Source organism: Lissotriton vulgaris, chromosome 1_1 (assembly GCF_964263255.1).
Source record: "Lissotriton vulgaris chromosome 1_1, aLisVul1.2, whole genome shotgun sequence".
Taxonomy (NCBI): Eukaryota; Metazoa; Chordata; class Amphibia; order Caudata; family Salamandridae; genus Lissotriton; species Lissotriton vulgaris.
The window spans coordinates 1544911595-1544936641 of NC_141685.1; the positions used below are offsets into that span (position 1 = coordinate 1544911595).

Sequence of the window (25047 nt, forward strand, 5' to 3'; positions counted from 1 at the left end):
GGCGGAGGCGGTGATTACGGTCCTGCCGAAACCGGGGAACCACCGACGAGAATCTGGTTATCAATATCTCTTCAGTAACCATGTCTAACGAAGAAATCAACATATTACAGAAGGGCCAATCATTCGTTCCTACAACAGGTACCAATACTTTGGAACTCGAGGTGAGCACATTTAAACTGATCCGTAACATCCGATTGAAACATTACTTTCAAAACATTTGTTCCAACATAACCCAAGAGGAAGATATGCTCAGAGGCCTACGACCTCACAGTACCTTTTTGGCCCCACAAAGCCACAAAATCATAGATGCCTTCGAGAACCTGGTTAAACAGGACATATTGAACCTGCCTTTCTCACAACCTGCCACACGCGGCAACCTCACACGCAAGGAGAGAAACATCTTACAAAAAATCGCGGAAAATCCCAACATCATTTGTCAAAATGCAGACAAAGGGGGCGCTCTGGTGATCATGGACACCTCCTTTTATGATCAAAAAGTGACTGAACACATTGGAGACACTAACACTTATGGCATACTCCCGGGGGATCCCACCCGGGAATACACCAATGATTTGATTACCATCATCAATCAAGCCTTTGACAACGGGACCATCAATGAGAGAACGAAGAGGTACCTCACGCCCATCAATCCCAAACCTCCGACGCTGTACATGTTACCTAAACTCCATAAACATCCTACCAACCCTCCCTTTCGACCCATTGTGTCGACAAGAACAAGCATCCATGAGAATACAGGGAAATTCTTAGATAAGTACTTTCAACCATTTGTCTCGACATCAACCTCTTTTGTAAAAGACACCACAGATTTCCTACTCAAATTGGAACCTATCATGAACCAACTTAAAGATTCCGATGTCATCATGTGTACGGTGGATGTCAGTTCCCTATACACTTCGATCCCTCATGACGAAGGGATAGAAGCCATTGAAAACACATTGGCTCAATCAGACATTGATCTAGACCTCAAAATATTTTTGATGGAACTCACCTTATTCACATTGTACCACAGCTATTTTACCATCTTTGATAAATGGTTTCTACAACTAAATGGCACGGCCATGGGAAATTCGGCAGCTCCTTGCTACGCCAACATTTTCATGCGAATATTTGAAGAAACCCACATTTTAAACAAAACTGATTGGCAAGAACACGGCCGGTTATACCTCCGGTACATTGATGACATTTTTTTATTATGGTCCGGCTCTGTTGAAACTTTGGTTACATTCTTAAACACCTGGAACCAGGTTACACAAAGGATACAATTCACTTGGGACTACAGTACATCCTGCGTCCATTATTTGGACGTAAAAATATCAAGAGAACCGGGTGACTGGTCCACTTCCATCTTCAGGAAACCCACGGACAGAAACTCGACACTACACTATCAGAGTTTCCATCGCATGGGATTAAAAAACAATTTACCCTATGCCCAGATCTTGAGGGTAAAAAGAATAGTTTCCAAACCTGAGGAAAGCAAAGTTCAGATTGGAACAGTGTTGGAACGATTGAGAGCTCGGGGGTATCCTACCCCAATATTGGACTTGGCTATACAGAGAAGTGAGAAATGCACCAGAGCCTCTTTGTTACTTCCTAAACAGAAGACACCCTCCGACCGGCTAGTGGTCGTATCCAAGTACTCCAAAGCATCTGCTCAATTTCAAAAAATCATTCGCAAACACTGGCCAATCTTAACTATGGAAGCAGACTTCAAGGGCCTATTCACTGAAACACCCATCTTTGCATTCACCAGGGGCAAGAACCTGAAAGAACTGTTGAACAACACCAGTGCACCTAAGTCTAACGTCATATACTCTGGTCTCAAACCCTGTCACAATTGCAGCAATTGCAATAACTGTATCCCGGGAAACCTGATTAACCATCCTATGAAAGGCAACACCATAAAACTAAGAGTCAACGCCACATGTAACAGTAAGAATGTTATATATGTTTTGAAATGCCCTTGTGGCAAATGTTATGTGGGCCACACAGAACGTAAGATCCGCACTAGGATCTTAGAACATAAGAGCAACATTCGCACTGGGAATCTTAAATCTACAGTAGCCACCCACTTTCTTGAGAACAGACATTCAGTAGCCCAACTAAAGTTCCAGATACTCGAACAAGTACCCATCACTTTGAACAATAAGAACTTGCTACTTAAAAAGGAAAATTTCTGGATCCGTTATTTGTCCACGATGGCGCCCTTGGGGCTCAATGACCGTATTGAATTTTTGTGCTACCTATAATTGTGTATTTACGTTTTTCCTTGTATGCATTAACTATCCATACCTAAGTGGTTTCATTTTCATTGCATTTATTTGCCTCGCTGTGCACTTTTGCCTTCTACAACATGGCGCTCACGTTATTTTCCCATCCTGTTCCTTCGGGTAGTTTGGTTTCACTCTAGTCCTTTGTCTGTGTTCACCTTTCATTATTTGTATTTCCTACTCCGCACTCTGCTTCGTCAACTTCATGGAACTCTGCTGAGTCCGCTGACGAATGTCACTTGAGTAAGTACCCCGTTCTGGGACGCTTTGTTAACTTGTCTCTTTCGCGTTGTTTACTAGCTGACGCCACATTCACGGGGAAACCCAGCCGAGGTTAAGACACGGTGCAGCTCCGTTTTTTTAAAATGATCGGTCTTTCGGTGAAGGCTGTTACTCCACACAAGCACAGCTCCTGTTTGTTTTTACTCGGTTCACCCTCCTTAGGCACCACGTTTTTCTGTACGCTTGTCAGACTCTATCACTTTGCTTTCTGGATCTGTAACACATTTCTCCTTGCCATTCTGCACCGAGAGTTGCTACGCTTTGCATACTGGTATTGTTTTACTTTCCTTTGATTGTGAGCCATTCTGTTGTTTTTTGTCATTGTAGAGTAACCCCCTGACGACGGGCTCCGCCCGAAATGCATTGGGGCTGTGTGTTTATGAACATATTCTAAATCAAGCATGTGTTTTTGGATCATCAAAGCTTGAAATGTTTCATACAATTGAAGATATTGAAAAACTGGATAGATGAATAAATCTCCGTTATGAACTTTGTCTTCGCAATCTGGATTAATTGAAATAGACCAGTTGGTCCTCCTATAGTGGTGCACAGGGGTGCCCTCTCCCTAGGCGGGAGAGCTATTTCTCTAGTGAAACCGGGGAAGGACCCGGAGCAATGTGCTTCATTCCGTCCCATAGCCTTACTTAATATTGATGCGAAGCTGTATTCGGCGATTCTGGCAAGCCGTCTCCAGGACCTGCTCCCGGCGATTGTACATCCGGATCAGTCCGGTTTTATCAAAGGCCGCCAGACGCACGACAATACCCGTAGGGTGGTTCATCTCATTGAGAAGGCAGACAGGTTCCGCATTCCAGCTGTGCTGGTGGGCCTAGATGCGGAGAAGGCCTTCGACCGTGTGGACTGGGGCTTTCTATTTCACACATTGCAGGCATTTGGTTTCTCCGATAGGTTCATCACCATGGTGAAGGCAAACTTCTGTAGCCCGCGCTCGAGAGTGGCGGTGAACGGCCACCTGTCGGCCTTTTTTCAACACTCGCGAGGCACCAGACAAGGGTGCCCCCTCTCCCCCTTGCTATTCGCGCTCAGCATTGAGCCCTTGGCAGTGGCAGTGCGGGAACATGAAGGGGTGAAGGGTATACCGTTCACAGGGGAGCAACACAAAATCTCTCTCTTTGTGGACGACGTCCTGCTTTCGGTGGCTGATCCCGCTAGCTCTCTTCCCTGCGTTCGGGATATTCTGCTAGAATTTGAGGGGGTGGCTGGCTTCAAGGTTAATTATGGCAAGTCTTATGTTCTGAACTTAACCTTATCACAGGCCGAAGTTGCTCAGGCGAGGGCATCGACACCACTGGCTTGGGCTTCGGGCTCGATTCTTTACCTAGGAGTCCATCTGACCCCCACGGTGGGTGGATTATTCGCGGCCAACTTTCCGCCCCTGCTGGCTAAGACGCGGGCCGAATTGGAGAAGTGGAAGCCCAAATTCCTGTCCTGGCTCGGTAGGGTGCATGCCATTAAGATGGTCCTTCTCCCCAAATACTTGTATCTTTTTCAGGCCCTACCGATTCCACTGGGTACTTCCTTCTTTAGACAGCTCAAAACGTTGATCTTGAACTTTGTCTGGCAGGGTGGTCGGGCACGTCTTTCGTTTGCACTCCTGCGACGGCTACGGTCTGACGGGGGGGTCGGCCTCCCGGATCTACACCTCTATTATAAGGCTGCCCAACTCAGAGTCATGGTGGAATGGTCGCAACAACTCTCCGAGAAACACTGGCTGCATATGGACCGAAGCGTGGCTGGTCGGTCCATCTGGGATCTGGCCTGGAAGCCGAAGCGTGATCGCCCGGTGAATGCGTACATCAGTACGCCCACGGGGACTACACTGAAAGTGTGGGACACCTTGGTAGGGGATGAGCGGTGGACGACCTTCCCATCTCCGTTCACACCATTGGATTTCAACCCGGCGTTCCCGCCGGCTCTCACCGAGGGCCCCTTTGATGCTTGGAGAGAGGGAGGATGCCGTGCGCTGCTCCATCTGTTTCATGGCCCTGACCCCCTGACCTTTGAGAATTGCATGCGGGACTACCAGGTGCCGCAAACTGATAAATACAGGCATTTACAACTGCTTCATTGGGCCACGTCGCCGGAAGTGCGGGAGGCAGCCACGAGACCTCCCTCCAAATTTGAGGCCTTCCTGCTGAAAACATCCACCATGAAGGGAGCCATCTCCTTCCTATACCAACTGCTGCTTCAATCCGCCCTTTCCCCTAGACCGCGTTACAAGGAGCAGTGGGAGGAGATAGTGGGGAGGGACATCACCGATGGTGAATGGTCGGCACTATGGAGGGATCTGACGCAATTTAATCACTCGATCCTCCTGAGGGAGGCGCACTTAAAAACTCTCACACAGTGGTATATGGTCCCGGCCCGGCTTCATCGTATCTACCCGGCTGTCTCGGATAAGTGTTGGAGGGGCTGTGGCCTTCTGGGGGACTTCCGCCACATTTGGTGGGACTGCCCAATAATCAAACCCTTCTGGGATGAGATTCTCTCACATATTAAAGATATTTTGCAGTACCTTATTGACAACTCTTTGGCATTCGTACTCCTGGGCCTGAGGGACCCCGGCCTTGAGCACCAGACACGCGCGGACAAAAAGATTCTATGGCTTTGCTTAGGCGCTGCCCAGCTCACGCTGGCTGCAGCCTGGAAGCGGAGGGAGGCACCGGCTATTTCACTCTGGCACGCGAGACTGTGGAGGCTCTTGAGTCTTGAGAGAATGGCGGACATCTTCCTCGGCAATTACAAAAACTTTAAACACATATGGGGTCCCTTGGTGTCCTTTCTTTCTACTGGTTTGCCCTCGGCAGTATGCCCAGCATCATTGAGGACCTTACATCCCTTTCAGCTCTAAGTATGCGTGGCGGATGAATGGGGAGTGAGTGTGGCACCGTCACGGGGGGGAGAGGGTGGGACGTGGGAAGTTATGTTTGTGTTCCCTTCGGTCTGCAGTCGGGGCACCTATGCTTCATGGACGAGGCCCCTTTTTTTCGCTTTTGTGACTCTTGGCCTTCTCCCGGCTTGACTAGCAGAGACTCCCCGCTGTGGAGCTACGTATAAGACTGCATCTACCTTGCGACTGTTGGAGCCTAGAGTTTGCTCCTTTTTCTCGCATTGCATCACTGCCTCGTCCTGATCTATTGTTTTTCCCACTGTGTGGGATCATCTGTGCGCCCGCTGTGGTACATTTTGTTTATTGTTCTTTTTGTGCTATGCAAAATAAAAATTTTACAAAAAAAAAAAAGTCAAGTCAAAAAGTGACTAGGGTACATGCTCTAACCGGATCTGCGCTTGCTGGCGCGGACAAAGAAAGAACTGCCGTCAGCGCGCATGGGTAGCGCCTAAGTAGTCTCCGTGACATCATCTCGGCGCCTACAACGCCAGCGACGGACGCGGAGCGGCACAACGCCACCTTCCGATGCGCAGGGGTACTGCTGACGAAAAGTTTCCAGATCCAGTCCAAAGCCTGGGAATATTCTATGGTAAGGAATCTATCACTAACGTGTCTCTTTCATATTGCCACCGTAGGAAGCTCTAGGCCCAAGGCCTCAGCTCCCCTATGCAACACCACTGCGTATGAGGCTCCCTCCTCCGTAGCCACGGTAGGGGGGGATGGAGTGCATGCCAAGGTCTGGGGAGGTATCAAAACCACTGGTGTCACCCAGGTCCTCAGGCCAGTCCGGCTCTTCAAGTTAATCAGCCAAAGGGTCCACAGACCCCTACCAGTGCTCCTCACCCTCCTCTGGTTGCCGTTCAAGCCTGAAAGGAAAGGAATGGAATGGAATGACATCTGTGGAGTGCAAGGCTACCCGGAAGCATCCCAGCGCTAGTGACTGACACGGGGAGACAGAGGGCTACAGAGGGCTAAGGGAAAAGCATGGTCTTTAATTGCTACCGAAAGGCCAAATGGTTAGGGATTGTACGAAGGTGGAGAGGCAAGGAATTCCAGAGTTTGGAGGCGTTATAGGAAAAAAGCCTACCGCAACTCCTAGACCTCTTGATCCTAGGGATTTCTGCCAGGTACAGATCGTCTGATCGGAGATTCCGGTTAGCGTTATCAGGACAAATCATGGTACAAATGGCGGGAGGACTAAGTCCCTGCGTTGCCTTATGTCATAAGGACAAGGCCTTGAACCTTACCCGTTCTTGAACCGGGAGCCAGTGAAGAGAACGGAGGGCTGGTTTAGCCGAGAGTCTATTAGCGGTTCCCATTAAAAGTCTTGCAGCACTATTTTGTACTGACTGAAGTTTTGTGAGTGCAGCGATGGGGGCGCCTAACTACAAAGCATTTCCATAGTCCAGTATTGAGAGTATTAATGATTGGACCAATACTTTCCTGGCGTCGAAAGGAAGGAGGGGGAGGACCTTTCAGGCCATTCTAAGGAGACCATAGCAGAGGGTTGCAGTTTTCCTGGCCTAAGTCCTGAGGCTCAGACCCTGCTTCAGCCATACCCCAAGGCTCTTAATTTCTGCTTTCGTCATCGGAGCAGGACCCATGCTAGGGGGCCACATCAGGCTGGGATTGAAACTAAGGGTGTTGCCTTAAATTATAATCTCCGTTTTTCCTCTGTTAAGCTTAAGCTGGGAGGCATCCATCCAGCTTGAGATGTCTTTTAAGCAGGCGTAGAGGGCGTGGGTTGTTAGATCAGTTTGATTGATCCCCACCACCAATTGTGTGTCATCAGCGTAGGTAATAATCCGGATGCCATAGGGAGCTACTAGGGCTGCTAGGGGGGACATATATACATTAACAAGGGTCAGGCTGAGTGAAGAGCCCTGTGGAACACCACTCAGCAGACGGGTGGGAGTAGATATAGTGTTTTTTCAAAGACTTGAAAGGTTCTCCCCCCCAGAAAGGAGGAAAGCCGGCGAAGCATCGTACCATTCAATCCTATACTCCTGAGTCGATGGATCAGAATCGAGTGGGTCACTGTATCAAATGCGGCGCTCAGGTCCAGGAGTAGATTGGCCGCCGAACCTCCTGAGTCCAGAATTTTCCTACTTTCATCTACTACTGCCAATAATGCGGTTTCGGTACTTTGGCCCGTGTAGGACCCGGTCTGGGAGGAGTAGAGCAGGTCGTGTCTTTCAAGAAACTTCGAGAGAGTTTGGTTAACGTGTTTCTCTATTACCTTGCTTATGGCAGGCAAAAGGGATATGGGGTGATAGTTGCCCAGTTCTACCGGGTCCAGATTAGGCTTTGTAAGTAGAGCTTTAACTCTCGCCCCTTACCATTTGGTGGGAACTATTCTAGAGGCCAGCAAGACGTTGATCAGGTTTATCACATTGGGGGCAATTATTGAGGTTACCCGTTTCAGAATATTTAGGGGTGCTGGGTCCGTAGGAGAACCACTCTTTACCATAGCCAACAGGGAGATTAAGGATTCCTGGGATACGGGGAAAGACCTCAAGGATGTGTTTGGGGCAGTCTGGGTGGGAATCCATCTGAAAGTGTGAGGATTTGGAAGGAAGGGATTTAAGTATACGCTGGACTTTTGTGTAAAAAAACTCGGCCAGTTTATTGCACCGTGTACCAGAGTTGTCGTGCTGTCCTGGAAGGGAAGGGGTGGGGGGGTGTGGGGGGGTGCTAGAGCTTTAAGTAGTTTTTTTATGATGTTAAATGTTTCTTTGGGTGAGTTAGACTCTGCTAAAATTCTATTCTCATAGTAGGAGGCTTGAGCTTTTCTTAATTCAGCTTTTTAGGCAAGGATGGCTAGCCTATAGTCCTGTTTTTTTGGGCGGAGGAAATCGTTCCTCCAATGTCTGTTTGCTGTTTTAAGGTGCGCAGTTCTGGAGAGAACCATTGGGCGTTATGAGGCCCGCTGTTTTTTTAAGCTTGATTTTTGGGAAGACAGCATCAAGTGACTCCTCTATCCAGTCGAGGAAATCCTCATTAGCTTTGACCGGGCAGGGATTTAAGCTGGGTTTAGTCCTTTCCAGCTCCAGGCACCATTTGGCTAGGGGGAGCTTAGTGCAAGGGCGGCCAAGGGTTCAGGAGGGTTGCATCCTGGGTCTAGAAGTCTGAGGCGACCAAAGAAGGTTGATCAGGAAATGATCCATCCATGGTAGTGGGTAAGGATCGGTACCCTTAAGGTCAGTTAGAGTAGAGAATACCTGATCAAGGAGGTGACCTTTGGGGTGCGTGCTAACTTTTTGAAAAAGTTGAAGAGCAAGGAGATCCTTGGTCAGTACGCAAGCATTAAAAGGCTGCAGATCATCGAAATGAAGATTAAAATCTCCAAGAATCGTGAAGTTACCCGCCACACTGGCAAGGTTTATCGTGGCTTCCAGTAGTGCTTTATTAAATGCCCCTATTGTCCCCGAGGGCGGTAGACCAGGATGCCTGTGAATGCGAGAAGTGGGGAAAATTCAATAGAAAAATGGATATTCTCGCAGTCTTCGAGAGGGTTGCCTAGGAGACGACAAGTGAGCTGTTCCTTAGCACAATGACAATCCCCACTCCTCTGCCCGTAGGATGGTCACTTCTTTGTAACACAAAATTGGGGGGGGGAGCGCTTGCGCAATGTCTGGCTCTGAACTGGAAGTGAGCAGGTCTCTGTGAGGAAAAGTACATTGGGATCATAGTCTCTGAGAAGCATCCAGATCTCTGCCGTATGTTTAGGCAGGGATCTGCAATTGAGAAGTAGCATTCTAAATTCCTCCTTAGGGGCCGTGGGATTTAGCCTGTGTGTGGTAAAGACAAGCTTACATCTTGGGCAGTGATTTTATCAGGGGGAAAAACATGTCCACACTTAGTTCATGGGACGTCACAAATGTACCTTCCAGCGCCAGCACTGATGTCGGTCCGGCGCTGCGTCCAAGCCGGGGGTCGGTCGGGGGTGCACGACCGGCGCCGGGGGTGTCATCACCGGGGAAGGTACTGTGAGGTCGACCGGCGTCGATCAGCTCCAGGCCTGGATCCTCGGGGGCCCTCTGGCAACGAAGGCCCAGGGCCCCCAGCTAAGTATGTGGGGCCCAAAGGCGCGGCAGTGGTGTTGGGCTGCCCAAAGACGCTATGAAGCGCTTCATAGAAAGCTTGAGGCTGGGCAGGGGACACTCCAGCACCGGGAAAAGGAGGGAAACTCGGAGCTGTCCCTGGGAAAGGCTCCCAAGACAGAGAAGGAAAGGGACGACGCTCCGGGTCCCACGTCGCATCTGCCGACCGACGAGAAGGCGAAGAGCGACGCTACTTCTTCGCCTTCTTCTTGTGCTTCGACTTACCTGAGGTTCTCAAACACTTGGATGACGAGTGGTGATGGTGGCTCCGCCACCGGTCCAGAGACCTTTCTCCCTACCGGGACCTCGAGTGACGCAGAGGCGACTGCCGGGCCTCCAAGAGTTTCGGGAGTGCTCCGGCAAATAATTTGGATTCATGGCCCGGCAGTCGGAGCACAACTTCGGGTCGTGGTTGGCCTTCTGCTTTCAGGTTCTGTCTTGGGCAGTGAAAGGACTGGACTTTGCTTTTTACATCCTGCTTGTCAAGGTTCACCAAGGGCTTGTGTGTGCCTGCCTCCTGTTAAGAAGTCTCAGGGCCATCAAATACATCACTTGCAGCTCCTGAACTCTTCTGATGGGAGTTCTGACTTGCCAAGTGGTGCCAATTCCAGTTATGGGCACTTGGAGGTGACTTTGCTCCAAAGAACCAAGAAAATCCATGCATCGACCTGCAGCTCCTGTTCGTCCTGATGCAGCACCGCTCTACAGCTGAAATACACTGCATCACTGCAGCCAAAGAATCGACGCAGCACCTGCCATGCCGCTAAATGATCACTGCAGTCAGGGTCTCGAGCACCATGTCACCAACGTCCATGGCACACATGCCAACTCTAATGAAGGCCCTGCTTCACAGCTGGGAAAGCAATGCAGCGCCTGTTCTGCATCATCTACCCAGCACGTCTGTTTGTCGACGCATCATCTCTGTGTGCCAAATTCTTCATCAACGTTGCCCAGCAATAAGGAACCAAGGCTGTGTGTCTGGAGATCGAAGCATCACCTCACCCTGACAGTAAGGAACCAACGCATCACCTCCCCTGACAGTAAGGAAACGACGCATCACCTCCCCTGACAGGAAGAAACAGATGCATCACCACCCCTGGCAGGAAGAAACCAACACATCACCTCCCCTGGGAGTAAGGAACCAACACATTGCTTTGCTTTTCTGACACCTCACCACTCCTGTGCCTATTTTTGGCTGTGATTTTGACTCACACCAGGTACAGTTGGATAAAAGTGACTCATCCATAGTTTCCTATGGATTTAACTATTTTTGAAACTTTTAAAAGTGATATCTTGATTTGGGTATTTTGGATAGTTGTTGTTTCGGTCTTGTCATATTCAGATAAATATTGGTTATTTTTCTAAAATGGTGTGGTGTCCTTTTATATGTTTCACTATGTTACTATGTGTGTTTGGACAAATTCTTTACACATCGCCTCTGACATAAGTCTGACTGCTCGTGCCAAGCTACCAAGAGGGTGAGCTGGGGTTATCTTAGCTGTGTGATACCCTTAGCCTGACTAGAATAAGGGTCCCTACTTGGACAGGGTACAAACCACTGCCACCTACAGACCCCCATTTTTAACATCATTGTAGACACCAAAGGCAGACAAAGGTGGGGATCAGTGACAGATATCCGTCTGCGGCATTCCCTGCAAGGTGGGAAACCTGTAGGTTTCTGAGGTAACATAATTCCCTACAAACTGAAACAAAGAGGACAAAACGGCTCAACAATAGTGAGAAAAGTTGGTCAAAAGACTACTGGGTTAACTTTCCGGATCTGCGACTGTTGGCGCAGAAAGACAGGAACTGATGTTTGTACGTCGGGGTGGAGCCTATATAGGCACTGCATGCATCCGGCATGGACGATGTTGACGCAGAGCCATTAGCACCATCTACCAGTGTGCAGAGGTACTGCTCAAGATTTTCTGGATCCAGTCTTACGTTGGGGAATTTTCAAAGATAAGGAATGTGCGGTTAGAAGTCTGTTCCAGAAGTACCAGTGCACCTGACCATGTCCGTTATGAAACTACATTTGACAATACTTTAAACATTTTGAAATTTTTTGAGTTAGTATATTTAACTTCTCACCTTGTTACGACAACTGATTTCCATGTTTTGCTGTCTGCTCCTTCAAGCTGTGGACCTCTGCTTTCAGCAAAGTTTAATTTCTCACCAGCTTCCTCCAGCTGGGCAATCAGTTTTTCGTTCATTAATTCCACATTGTTTTTAGCTATTCGAAGCTTCTCAGCACCTTCAGCTTCCTGTTTAATGAGGGAGAGTAAATGTTTTAAAATAATTTACAAAAAAATGCTAATGTGCAATATATCTCCAGAATTACACAAACAAAATGCCCATTTATTCTCCAGCAATTATATTTGTGTTCTTTATCCTCTCATATCCTTTTGATGGGTCCCTGCTACTCAGAGTCCCAGTGCCTGGGTTCTTTCCCAAAACTGCACATTTGTAAACACAATTGGCACACCTCTGGTCCACATATAAGCCCCTTGTAAAAGGTACCACTGGATCCAAGGCCCTTGTGAACAGAGTATCCAAGGGCTGCAGCATGTTAGTCAGTCAGTCAAGGATCTTTATTCGGTTGAATTTCAACCATAAAAGAATACATCTTAAAAACAATTAAAACAAATAACAGGTAGGTAAAATATACTTGACTGATAAAAATTCCATGACAATAACAATTTCTTTTTTCAGAATGTCAATATCTTGAGTGAGTGTTTCCACAAAGAAGCCTCTATAAATACTAAGCACAAAATAAAGATGGTTAATAAATTGATTTTCGGACAATATCCCGCAAGCGAACGGCAGAAGAAATGTATCTGTAAAACATGTCCCAGGACTGCCATTGCAGCCTGAATGCTCATTTAAACTGCCAATTCGACTTGGATATATAACCCCCTTGCCAGGCTTCAAACACGCCTTTTATTGCATATACGTTATCCCTAAGGTAAGCCCATAAGGCAAGGTGCATTGTGTATTTAAACAACAAGTTGCTTACCTTCGGTAACGATGTATCTGTGAAAGACATATGTAGTTATAGATTCCTTACCTTACAATTAGGCCAAGGCGTCAAACTGGATCTAGAAACAGTTTTCCGTAGCAGTACCCCTGCGTGTCGGTAGGTGGCGTCGTTCGACTCCGCGTCCGTCATTGGCGTCAGGGTCACCGGGATGATGTTGAGGTGTCTACTTAGACCCCACCCCTGCGTGCTGACGTCAGTTCTGACATGACTTTCCACGGCAGAAGCGCAGAACCATGCAAGACACTGGCCACTGGGCACATAACTAGGGCCCTGTAAGGGAGTCACTAGCCCTATAAGTCAGTACGCAGAATGGGGAGGATGGGTGGGGTGGTAATGAATCAATAACTAGCTATGTCTCTTACAGATAAATCATTACCGAAGGTAAGCAACTTGTTCATCTGAAAGAGACTGTAGTTATAGATTCCTTACCTTAGAGTAGATGCACAAGTTACTACTTGGGTAAGGGACATTAGTTAGTGAGATTCCTTACCTTAGAATAATCCCCAGGTGTCAGACTGGATCCAGAAAGCTTTCGTCAGCAGAACCCCTGCGCGTCGATAGGCGTCATCGTACGGCTCCATGTGCGTCGTTGGCGTCGTATTCGCCGAGATGACGTCACTGGAGCTACTTAGATGCGCCCACGCGGGCTGACGTCAGTTCTGTACACAACTTTCTGCGACAGGATCGCAGAGCCATGTAAGATACTGACCACTGGTGCATAGAAACTAGAGCCCAAAAGGATGACCTTAACCCTAGAAATCAGTTCGCAGTACGGGAGGATGGGTGGGGCGGTAAGGAATCTATCACTAACTAATGTCTCTTAAAGATATGTCGTTACACAAGTAGTAACTTGTGCATCTGAAAGAGACACGTTAGTGATAGATTCCTTATCTTAGAATAGATACCCCAGCAACACCAACCCCGGTGGTGGGTCTGCGAATAAGATTACACTAGAAAGTCAACAGAAGACGTTCCTCTGGACCTGACTGTTAAGGCAATAATGCTTTGTAAAAGTGTGCATTGAAGCCCACGTGGCAGCTTGACAGGTGTCTTGCAGGGGGTACACCACGTCCCAAAGCCATAGTGGCTGCTGTTGCCCTGGTAGAATGGGCACGCAGCCCCACCGGAGGTTCCTTTTTAGCCATAGAATAACAGTCCTTGATACACAACACGACCCAGTGGGAGATAGTCCTCTTGTGAACAGCCCGGCCTTTCCTGGCACCTGCATAGCCAACAAAGAGCTGGTCATCCACCTGAAATGCTTGTGTGCGATTCAGGTAAAAGGAGAGCGCACGTTTTGGGTCCAGACGGTGGAGCCTCTCTTCCTCCCTGGAAGGATGAGGAGGCGGAAAGAAAGTGGGAAAGATGATAGTCAGCCCGATGTGGAAGGCAGTGACAACCTTTGGCAAGAAGGGAGGACGAGTGCAAAGCACAACCTTGTCCAGATAAACCGACAGAAAAGGAGGCTTACATGAAAGAGCCTGAAGCTCACTCACTCTCCTGGCAGAGGTGATAGCCACCAGGAAGGCAGTTTTCAAAGTCAGAAGACGTAAAGGACAATTGTGAAGCGGCTCAAAGGGAGCGCACATGAGATAAGTTAAAACAATGTTCAAGTCCCACTGAGGCATTATGAAAGGAACAGGAGAGAACATATGCATAATGCCTTTTAAGAATCTCTGTACAACAGGGGACTTGAACAGAGAAGGCTGATCTGGTACCCGGAGAAAGGCTGAAATGGCCGAAAGGTAGCCCTTGATAGTGTCCAGAGCAGAGCCCTGCCGGGCCAGAGAAAGAAGGAACAAAAGGACCTCAGAAAGAGGGACAGAAAGGGGATCCACAGTCTTGGCTGTGCACCATGACACAAATTTGTTCCACCTGCAGGCATATACAGATTTAGTGGAGGGACGCCTGGCTGCCAGAATGACATCACAGACGTTGGGAGCCAAGTCAAATGGAATAAACTGTCGCTGCTCAATCTCCACACATGTAGGTGGAGGCTGGGCTGGTTCGGGTGGAGAACTGTCCCCTGCTGCTGCGACCGAAGATCCTCCCGCAGAGGCAGTCAGATCAGGGGAGCAAGGCTCATACTGAGTAGCTTGTGATACCAAACTCTTCGAGCCCAGTCCGGAGCCACAAGGATGACTTAGGCCCGGTCGTGCCTGATCTTCAGCACTCTGGGCAGAAGTGGTATAGGCGGAAAGGCGCACAACAGACCGCAACTCCAGTCGCGACGAAAAGCATCGCCGAGCGAGTGCCACCTTCGAAATTCCAACGCGCAGAACTGATGACATTGCGCGTTCTCTTCGGTGGCGAATAGATCTAACCAAGGCTCTCCCCACTGTTGAAAGAGACCTTGCACCACCTCCGAGTTAAGACGCCTTTCGTGATCCATCAGACACCGGTGGCTGAGTTTGTCCGCTTTGGCGATCAAAGAACCTGCCAGGTGTTGAACCGTCCAGGAAATGCTGTGACATTCCAGCCATGTCCAGAGGCGCAGAGTCTCCTGACATAGGGTCCACAACCCCACCCCGCCCTGTTTGTTGCAATACCACATGGCGGTGGTGTTATCCGTGAACACCTGCACTGCCTTCCCCTGACAGAGGGGAGGAATGCCTTCAGTGCAAGAAGGATCGCCGTAAGCTCCAGAAGGTTGATATGGAGCCGGGACTCCGCCAGAGACCAGAAGCCTTTGATCCCCGCCTCTCCCATGGGGCTGCCCCATCCCTGGAGGGACACATCCGTCACCAGAGTGTGCTCCGATTGGGGAAGGGAGAGGGAGAGGGATCTGCCGCTGACCCAATGCTGAATAGGGACCCACCACTGCAATTGTTGTGCAGTGCACTCCGAGATCTAGACGTAATCGAACAGGTTTCCCTGACGCTGCGCCCACTGCAACTTCAGGTCCCACTGCAGAGCCTGCATATGCCACCTGGCATGGTTGGTCAGCAGGATGCAGGAGGTTATGAGTCCCAGCAGCCTCAAGGTCTTCCTGACCGAAACCCAGGACAAGGGCTGAAAGATCGAAATCTAGCCCGAATGTCCTGGACTGCTGTTCAGGAGGAAAAACCCGAAACTGCACAGTGTCCAGTACCGCTCCGATGAAGAGGAGCTTCTGGGAGGGAATCAGGTGCGACTTTGGCACGTTGATGGAAAACCCCAGCAAATGCAGGTCAAGCGTAGTCTGGAGGTGGGAGATGACTGTCTGAGGCGAACACGCCTTGAACAACCAGTTGTCGAGATAGAGGAAGACTGAAACCCCTGATCTGCGCAGATGAGCTGCGACCACCGCCATCACTTTCGTGAACACCCGAGGGGCGCTGGTAGGGCCAAAGGGGAGCACAGTGAACTGAAAATGCTCTTGGTCCACTGTGAATCTTAGGTAACGCCGACGGGCCGGCAGGACGGGAATATGAAAATAAGCATCCTGCAGGTCCAGTGCCACCATCCAGTCTAGAGCAGACAAGACCTGAGCCAGAGTGAGCAACTTGAACTTCTCCTTCCAGAGGAAGCGATTGAAGTTCCGAAGGTCTAAGATGGGACGTAGACCCTTGTCTTTCTTTGGAACCAAGAAGTAGTGGGAGTAACAACCACGACCTACTTCTGGCATCGGAACGTGCTCAATGGCCCCCCTGGCCAAGAGGGCCGCCACTTCCTGCTGGAGAAGTGTCAAATGATCCCCTGAAATGTGGTGGAACTGCGGTGGCATAGCTGGGGGGTAGACTCGAAGGGGAGGGGGTAGCCATCAATCTCCAGAACCCATCTGTCTGATGTAATGGTGTGCCAATGGGGAGGTTATGACGAATCCTGCCCCCTACTGGCGTCTGGTGTGCCTGAAACACCGGACTAGGAAGGTGTGGAGGCACTGGCAGCGGGGGTGGTGGTGGACTGACATGCACGCTGGCCCTGTGACACGCCTCTGTCAGCTACACGTCCGCAGCTGCGCTGGGACTGTTGCTTTGCAGGCTTGTTCTGAAATGAACGTGTTTGCACACCTCTTCTGGAGCGTCAAAAGGAGCGGAGGTTAGAAGTTGAGCTAAAGTTAGAAGTTGAAGGAGTATGTGCACCTGAAAGGCCTAAGGACTTGGCCATGGACCGAGAGTACTTAAAACACTCCAATGCGGAATCAGTCTTATCACCAAGGAGGCGGGTGCCATCGAAGGGCATGTCCATCAAAGTATTCTGGAAATCTGCAGAAAAGCCAATCGTCCTCAACCAGGCATGACGACATAACGCCACAGTTCTGGAAATCGCCCTACCCAGTGAATCAGCGATATCAAGACCACAATGTATAGTGAACTTGGCCGCATCTATCCCCTCAATAAGAGCTCAGACGAGAACTATCTGGGCCACCTGCGGACACTGAGGTAGCACCTGCTCAACCGCATCCCATACAGAATGGGAATAGTGGCCCAAGAGACAGGCAGTGTTCACAGACCGCAGTCCAGAACTTGCAGAAGAATAAATCTCTTGCCAAACTGCTCCAATTTCTTGGATTCCTTGTCTGGTGGAGCAGAAGGAAACACACTCGGGACGTGGAGGCCTGCACCACCAAACTCTCACGTGTAGGGTGCTGGATGAGGAAGGTAGGGTCGCCCGGAGCCACACCCTTATCCACAGGAGCCCCTGTGTTGGGCCGGTACCATGTGACCAGAAGCACATCAGTAAGTGCCTCATTAAACGGCAACGCGAAACAAAAGGTGATGATGGACAGAGCGTTTGAGCAACTCAAACACTCACCCCCAGTCAACTGATCTGGGTTTAATCCATCACCATTCTTTAGCTCACTCAGCCATCCCAGTTCAGACATGGCCATATGCAAATCAGTCTGACCCTGTGCCTCATGGGAACAGTCCAGCCCGAACTGCCAAGCCATGTCTTCCCTGGACCGGAAACACGCATCCTGGGACCGGTTTCGGATTCATAATCCTCATCAGCCAGGCTATCTTGAATCCAGTGGCCAAGTGAGCAAGGGACTCACGTCTGAGCATACCCTGCCAACTTAGGGCGAACAAAGCGATACAAAAGGGGATGACGGACAGAGCGTTAGAGCAAATCAAACACTCACCCCCAGTCAACTGATCTGGGTTTAATCCATCACCATTCTTTCGCTCACTCAGCCACCCCAGTTTAGACATGGCCATATGCAAATAAGTCTGACCCTATGCCTCATGGGAACAGTCAAGCCCAAACTGCCAAGCCATGTCTTCCCTGGACCAGAAAAAAGCATCCTGGGACCGGTTTCGGATTCATAATCCTCATCAGCCAGGCTATCTTGAATCCAATGGCCAAGTGAGCAAGGGACTCACGTCTGAGCATACCCTGCCAACTTAGGGCGAACAAAGCGAAACAAAAGGGGATGATGTACGGAGCGTTTGAGCAAATCAAACACTCACCCCCAGTCAACTGATCTGGGTTTAATCCATCAACATTCTTTAAACTGCAACAGCGGTTCTGTAGAAGAAGCGGCTGGCCGAAGCACTTCAGTCAGTATGTTGGTCCTGACAGCTGATGTAGGGAGCTCGAGGCCAAGCCCCTCGGCCGCCCTACGCAGCACCGTGGAAAAGGAAGCACCATAGTAGCTGTAGGGGATGGTGAACCTGCCGCCGGAGTGTAATACTGGTCACCGAACTCCGCCTCCTCATCCCAGTCAGGGATGGGCTTGCACTGTGCTGCGAGAGGGTCTTCAAACCCTTCCCAGTCTTTCCCTTCCTCCACAAGTGGACGAGGACGTGGGTGAAGAAAAGGGTAAAAGTCGCCCATTGGCGTCGGGATAAGAAGTCGATGCCGGCGTCGGTCTCCGGCGCCGTCGGCCACCGGCATCAGCATCGGCGGTATCGACGATATTGACAGTGGAGGCTGTACTGCGTTCAATGGCAAGAATGGGGAGCCCCGGCTGGAGCCATGGAGGCCTCTGGGCGTCGACGATGTCTGGCCGGAGCCGGCGATGTTGAGGACGTGGAACAGTGGGGCGAAGGCGATTCGACAAAGCCGCACGGGCCGAAGATACGTGCCATTGCAGACACGAACTCTTGCAATTCGGCCGGAGTCGCCGATGGACCTGGGAAAGGTGGGGAAGCCAACAGTAACTGTTCAGGCTTCGTCTGGGCCGCAGGGGCGGTGCCACCTGCCCCCTCAGCCTTGTCCTGCGACCGGCATGAGGATGACGAAGAGCGGCAATGCTGCTTCGACTTTTTGTGCTTCGCCTTACCTGACTCCGAGTGCGAAGACTTCGAATGATGGCGCTTGCTCTGCGACCGGGCACTCGACCTCCCACGAGACCTGGAACGATGTGGGCCATACTCCCGGGCCTCCAGCCGCTTTTAGGACCGCTCCCGCAAAGTTTTCGGGGCCATGGCCCGACAGTGGGTACACAACTCGGTGGCGTGGTCACGCCCCAGGCAGAAGAGACACTCATGGTGCAGGTCCGTCAGCGACATCGTGCCCAGACAGGCCTGGCAAAGCTTGAAACCGGGCATCCTTATGCACCAGGAGTAAGTTTACATACAACTTATATCAAACAAATACTTTAGTCAACATGTTGACGGGGTACCGCTCTATCCGGATCTGCGCTTTCTGGCACGGGAAAAGAAAGAACTGACGTCAGCGCACGTGGGCGCGTCTAAGTAGCTGCAGTGACATCATCTCGGCGAATTAAGATGCCAATGACACATGCAGAGCCGTACGACGACGTCTATCGACGCGCAGGGGTACTGCTGACGAAAGCTTTCCGGATCAAGCCTGATGCCTGGGGATTATTCTAAGGTAAGCAATCTATCACTAGCGTGTCTCTTTCAGATACCCCAGCAATGCCAGCCCCAATGGTGCGTCTGCGACTAAGTTCACACCAGAAAGTCCTGGAGAAAGAGCAGTCTCTCAGGACTTGGCCGTCCAGGCAGTAATGTTTTGTGAACTTGTGCAGGGATCCCCACGTGGCTGCCTGGCAGATGTCAACTAGCAGAACTCCATGTCCCAATGCAGTAGTGGCTGCCTTCACCCTAGTAGAGTGCGCATACAGTCCTACCGGAGGTTCCTTTTTTGCCAAAGAATAGCCGACCTAGATGCATAGAACAACCCTTCGAGAGATGGTACTATTGTGCACGACCCAACCTTTCTTGGCACCCACATAACCTATGAAGAGTGGATCGTCCACCCGGAGTATCTCCTTGAAGGAGTGTGGGGGCAGGAATAAAGTGGGCAATGTGATGGTCTGACCTACTAGGAAAGAAGTAACCACTTTGGGCAGAAAAGAGGGCCTAGTACGAAAAACCACTTTGTCTGGATGGACAGCAAGAAAGGGAGGTTTGGAAGACAGAGCCTAAAGCACACTCACCCTGTGAGCAGAGGTGATGGCAAGCAGGAAAGCAGTCTTTAAAGCACAAGTTACTACTTGTGTAACGATATATCTGTAAGAGACATTAGTTAGTGATAGATTCCTTACCTTAGAATATCCCCAGGCGTCAGACTGGATCCGGAAACTTTTGCGTAGCAGTATTCTTGCGCGTCGGTAGGCGTCGTCTGCGGCTCCGCGTCCGTCGTCGGCGACGTGATGACGTCGTCGGAGTACTTAGACGCCGCCTCCGCGGGCTGACGTCAGTTCTTAGACACAGCTTTTCCGTGCCAGAAACGCTGAGCTATGCCAAAAACCAACACTGGTGCCTTGAAACTAGGGCCCTGAAAGGGGATGACCTTAACCCTAGATATCGGTTCGCAGAACGGGGAGGATGGGTGGGTCGGTAAGGAATCTATCACTAACTAATGTCTCTTACAGATATATCGTTACAAATGTAGTAACTTGTGCATCTGAAAGAGACACGTTAGTGATAGATTCCTCACCTTAGAATAGATACCCCGGTGGTGGGTCTGCGAACCAATAATCACACCAGAAAGTCCTGGAGGACGGAACGGCCAAAGAAGCCATCCCTCCGGACTTGGCTGTCCAGGCAGTAGTGTCTTGCGAACGTGTGCAGCGAGGCCCACGTAGCTGCCTGACAGATGTCCTGCAAGGGCACACCTCGGCCCAAGGCAGTTGTAGTCGCTGTGGCTCGAGTGGAATGAGCCCTCAGGCCAACAGGGGGTTCCTTCTTTGCCAAGGAGTAACACGCCTGTATACACAAGATGAAACACCGCGAGATGGTCCGCTTGTGTACCGCTTTCCCCTTCTTAGCGCCCACGTAACCAACAAAGAGTTGGTCATCCACCCGGAACTGGCGTGTGCGATACAGATAGAACGAGTGCGCACGTTTTGGATCCAGACGGTGGAGCCTCTCTTCCTCTCTCGAGGGATGCGGAGGCGGAAAGAAGGTGGGCAAGGTAATGGATTGCCCAATGTGGAAGGCCGTGACCACCTTGGGTAGGAAAGAAGGTTTTGTCTTTAACACAACCTTGTCCGGATGGACTGAAAGGAAAGGAGGTTTACAGGATAGAGCCTGGAGCTCACTCATTCTCCTGGCAGAGGTGATGGCTACCAGGAATGCAGTCTTCAAAGTGAGAAGGCGAAGAGGACAGTTGTGAAGTGGCTCGAAGGGAGCGCACATCAGAAATGTAAGGACCAAGTTCAAGTCCCACTGAGGCATCACAAAGGGAACAGGTGGAAACGTGTGTGTGATGCCTTTCAGAAATCTATTTACAATTGGGGACTTGAACAAAGATGGTTGATCAGGCAGCCTTAGGAAGGCTGAAAGGGCATAAAGATAGCCCTTGATAGTGCCCGAGCAGAGCCCTGCTGGGCAAGAGAAAGAAGGAAGAGAAGAACCTCGGAAAGAGGGGCAGAGAGAGGATCCACAGCCTTTGCTGTGGACCATGCCACAAATCTGTTCCACCTGCAGGCGTATACCGACTTTGTGGAGGGACGCCTGGCTGCCAGAATGATTGTACAGACTTCAGGAGGCAAGTCAAATGGCCTCAACTGTCGCCGCTCAATCTCCAAGCATGGAGGTGGAGACTGGACAGGTTCGGGTGGAGGACCGTCCCCTTCTGCTGCGACAGAAGGTCCTCCTGAAGAGGCAGACAAACCGGGGGATCGACTGACATACTGAGTAGCTCGGGATACCAGTACCTTCGTGCCCAGTCCGGAGCCACAAGGAAGACTTGTGCCCGGTCGCGCCTGATCTTCTTCAGCACTCTGGGCAGAAGTGGTATAGGCGAAAAGGCGTACAACAGACCGCAACTCCACTCGCGACGAAAAGCGTCTCTGAGCGAGTGCCGCCTTGGAAATTCCAACGAGCAGAAATGATGACATTCGGTGGCGAATAGATCTAACCAAGGCTCTCCCCACTGCAGAAAGAGACCTTGCGCCACGTCCGAGTTCAGACGCCATTCGCGATCCATCATGCACCAGCGGCTGAGTTCGTCCGCCCTGGCGTTCAGAGAACCTGCCAGGTGTTGAACCACCAGAGTCACGCCCTGATGTTCCAGCCATTGCCAGAGGCGCAGAGCCTCCTGGCAGGGGGTCCACGACCCCACCCTGCCCTGTTTGTTGAAGTACCACATGGCGGTGGTGTTGTCCGTGAACACCTGCACTACACTCCCTCGGACAGAGGGGAGGAATGCCTTCAGTGCTAGACGAATCGCCCGCAGCTCCAAAAGGTTGATATGGAGCCGGGACTCCGCCGGAGACCAGAGGCCTCTGATCTCCGCCTCTCCCATGTGGCCTCCCCAGCCCTGGAGGGACGCGTCCGTCACAACTACGTGCTCAGGTTGGGGAAGGGAGAGGGATCTGCCACTGACCCAATCGTGGTCCGTGAGCCACCACTGCAGCTGTCTCGCAGTGCCCTCCGAGATCAGGACATGGTCGGACAGGTTGCCCTGACGCTGGGCCCACTGAAACTTCAGGTCCCACTGCAGAGCCCGCATCCGCCAACGGGCGTAATGCACCAGAAGGATGCAGGAAGCCATCAGCCCCAGAAGCCGCAGCGTCAACCTGACCGAAACTCGGGATAAAGGCTGGAAGAGTGGAATCAGAGCCTGTATATCCCGAACCTGCTGCTCGGGTGGGTAAACCCGAAACTGCGCCGAGGCGAGAACTGCTCCGATGAAAAGGAGCTTCTGAGAGGGGCACAGGTGTGACTTTGTCACATTGATGGAGAACCCCAGCTGGTGCAAGAGGTCTGCCCTCGTCTGGAGGTGGCTGACGACTGTCTGGGGCGAGCCCGCCTTCAACAACCAGTCGTCGAGGTAAGGGAAGACTGAAACCCCTAACCTGCGCAGATGAGCTGCGACCACCGCCATCACCTTCGTGAACACCCGTGGGGCGCTGGTAAGGCTGAAGCGGAGCACGGTAAACTGAAAGTGCTCGTGGCCTACCGTGAACTGCAGGTAACGCCGGTTGGCCGGCAGAACAGGGATGTGGAAATAGGCGTCCTGCAAGTCCAACGCTACCATCCAGTCTCCTGGGTCCAGGGTAGCTAAGACCTGAGCCAGAGTCAGCATCTTGAACATCTCGTTCGGGAGGAAGCCGTTGACGTTCCGTAGGTCCAAGATAGGGCGTAGGCCCCCTTTGCCCTTCTTGGGAACCAGAAAGAAGTGGGAGTAGCAACCACGTCCTACTTCTGGCCCAGGTATGCGCTCGATGACCCCCTTGGCCAAGAGGGCCGAAACTTCCTCCTGCAGAAGCCGCAAGTGATCCCCCGATACGCGGTGGTATTGCAGTGGCATGGCTTGAGGGGTCGTCTCGAAGGGGAGGGAGTAGCCCCTCCGGACGATCTGCAGCACCCACCTGCCCGAAGTGACAGTGCGCCAGTGAGAGTGGTGATGGCGAACCATGCCCCCCACTGGCGTCACATGGGCCGAGAAGCACGGACTAGGAGGGTTTAGAGGCGGATGCTGCAGGGGGAAGGTGTGGACTGGCCTCGCCGTTGTCCCCGACCGCCTCCACGGCGATTTCCATGGCCGCCACCGCGCTGGAAGTTAGTCCGAGGCATGTGGCTGGCAGCACGTGTGGGGGCGCCCCTTCCTTGGCCACGAAAGGAGCGAAAGGCACCCGTTTGTTGGCGCGGGCCGAGAGGCCCAAGGACTTGGCCGTAGCCCTGGAGTCCTTAAAGTGCTCAAGCGCATGGTCTGCCTTGTCGCCAAAAAGGCGACGGCCATCGAACGGCATGTCCATCAGAGTGTTTTGGACATCTGCCGAAAAGTTGGCGGACCTCAACCAGGCGTGACGTCTCACCGCCACCGTCGTTGCCATCGCTCTGGCTAGCGAGTCGGTGGTATCCAGCCCACACCGGATAGAATATTTGGCTGCATCTCGGCCCTCCACAAGGGGTTGGCCGAGTATGGCCCGTACCTCCAAGGGACACTCTGGCAGCACTTCCGCAACCGTCTCCCACAGAGAGTGGGTGTAGCGGTCCAAGAGGCATGCGGTGTTGGAAGACCGCAGTCCCAAACTAAGAGAGGAGAATATTTTCTTTCCATAATTCTCATACCTCTTGGATTCCCTGTCCGGCGGAGCCGACGGGAATGCGGTCTGGGAATTGGAGGCTTGGATGACCAGACTCTCGGGGTGGGGTGGGTGGACAGGAAACATGGGTCGCCCGGGCCGAGCGGTGGCGTCTGGCCACGTTCCTATCTACGGGCGAACCCGTAGCGGGCCTGGACCAAGTGCCCAAAAGAACGTCGGTCAAGGCCTCATTAAAGGGCAGCAGAGGCTCGGCCGAGCATGACTGCGGTTTAAGGACCTCAGTGAGGAGGTTAGGCCGCGACGGGGAGCGCAAGGCCCAAGGCCTTGGCAGCCATCATCAACACCACACTATAGGTGGCCCCCTCCTCCGAAGCCACAGTAGGAGGGGAGACAAAACCAGTGTCTGGAGAGGTGTCCAGGACACTGGCCTCCCCAAGTTCCCCTGTCCAGTCCTCTCGTGACTGACACTCACGGGTCAGAGGGTCCTCAGACCCTCCCAATCCTCCTCATCACCCATCTCCTGATACTTAGGGTTCTAAATTAATGGGGCCTGTTCATAGAAGTGAAAATCTCCAAACGCCGTCGAAAGTGCCGACGTCGGAACAGGAATGAAGGAGGCATCGGGGACGGTGCCGCCCGAGGACGGCGCCGGAGGCGACACCTGACGGTCCGACGCCGGGGGGGTCGTAAGGTCCACCGGCGACGATCCAGATCCCGAGGGAGGGGAAGGGTCCCGCGGCGCCGGGAGCACTTGACCCAGCGGCGCCGGGCCCGAGGCACCGGCGGTGTCGGGATAGTGGGACCCCGCAGCGCCGGGCCCGAAGGCGCCGGCGGCGTCGGAGCCGAAGCACCCGACGGCGTAGAGGCCGAAGCCCCCGACTCGCCAGGGGCCCCAGACAGGCCAGCTGGGCCCGAAGGCGCCGCGGAGCCCGTCGGAGGAGAGAGGGACCTCATGGCCATTGTGATAAGGTGGCCTGATAAGCAGTGCTCACTTTTCTAGTGAACACTATGTATCAGTCCAGCAACCCTTA

General features: G+C 51.7%; 1 protein-coding gene across 1 annotated transcript in view; it reads right to left on the bottom strand.

Moving 5' to 3' along the window:
* CEP290 (centrosomal protein 290) overlaps positions 1–25047 on the bottom strand; it is a 1386965-nt gene that overhangs the window by 111895 nt on the left and 1250023 nt on the right. Inside the window, exon 48 of the mRNA XM_086918001.1 lies at positions 11676–11848. Coding sequence (XP_086774127.1) covers positions 11676–11848 — 173 coding nt within the window. The remainder of the gene's footprint in view (positions 1–11675; positions 11849–25047) is intronic.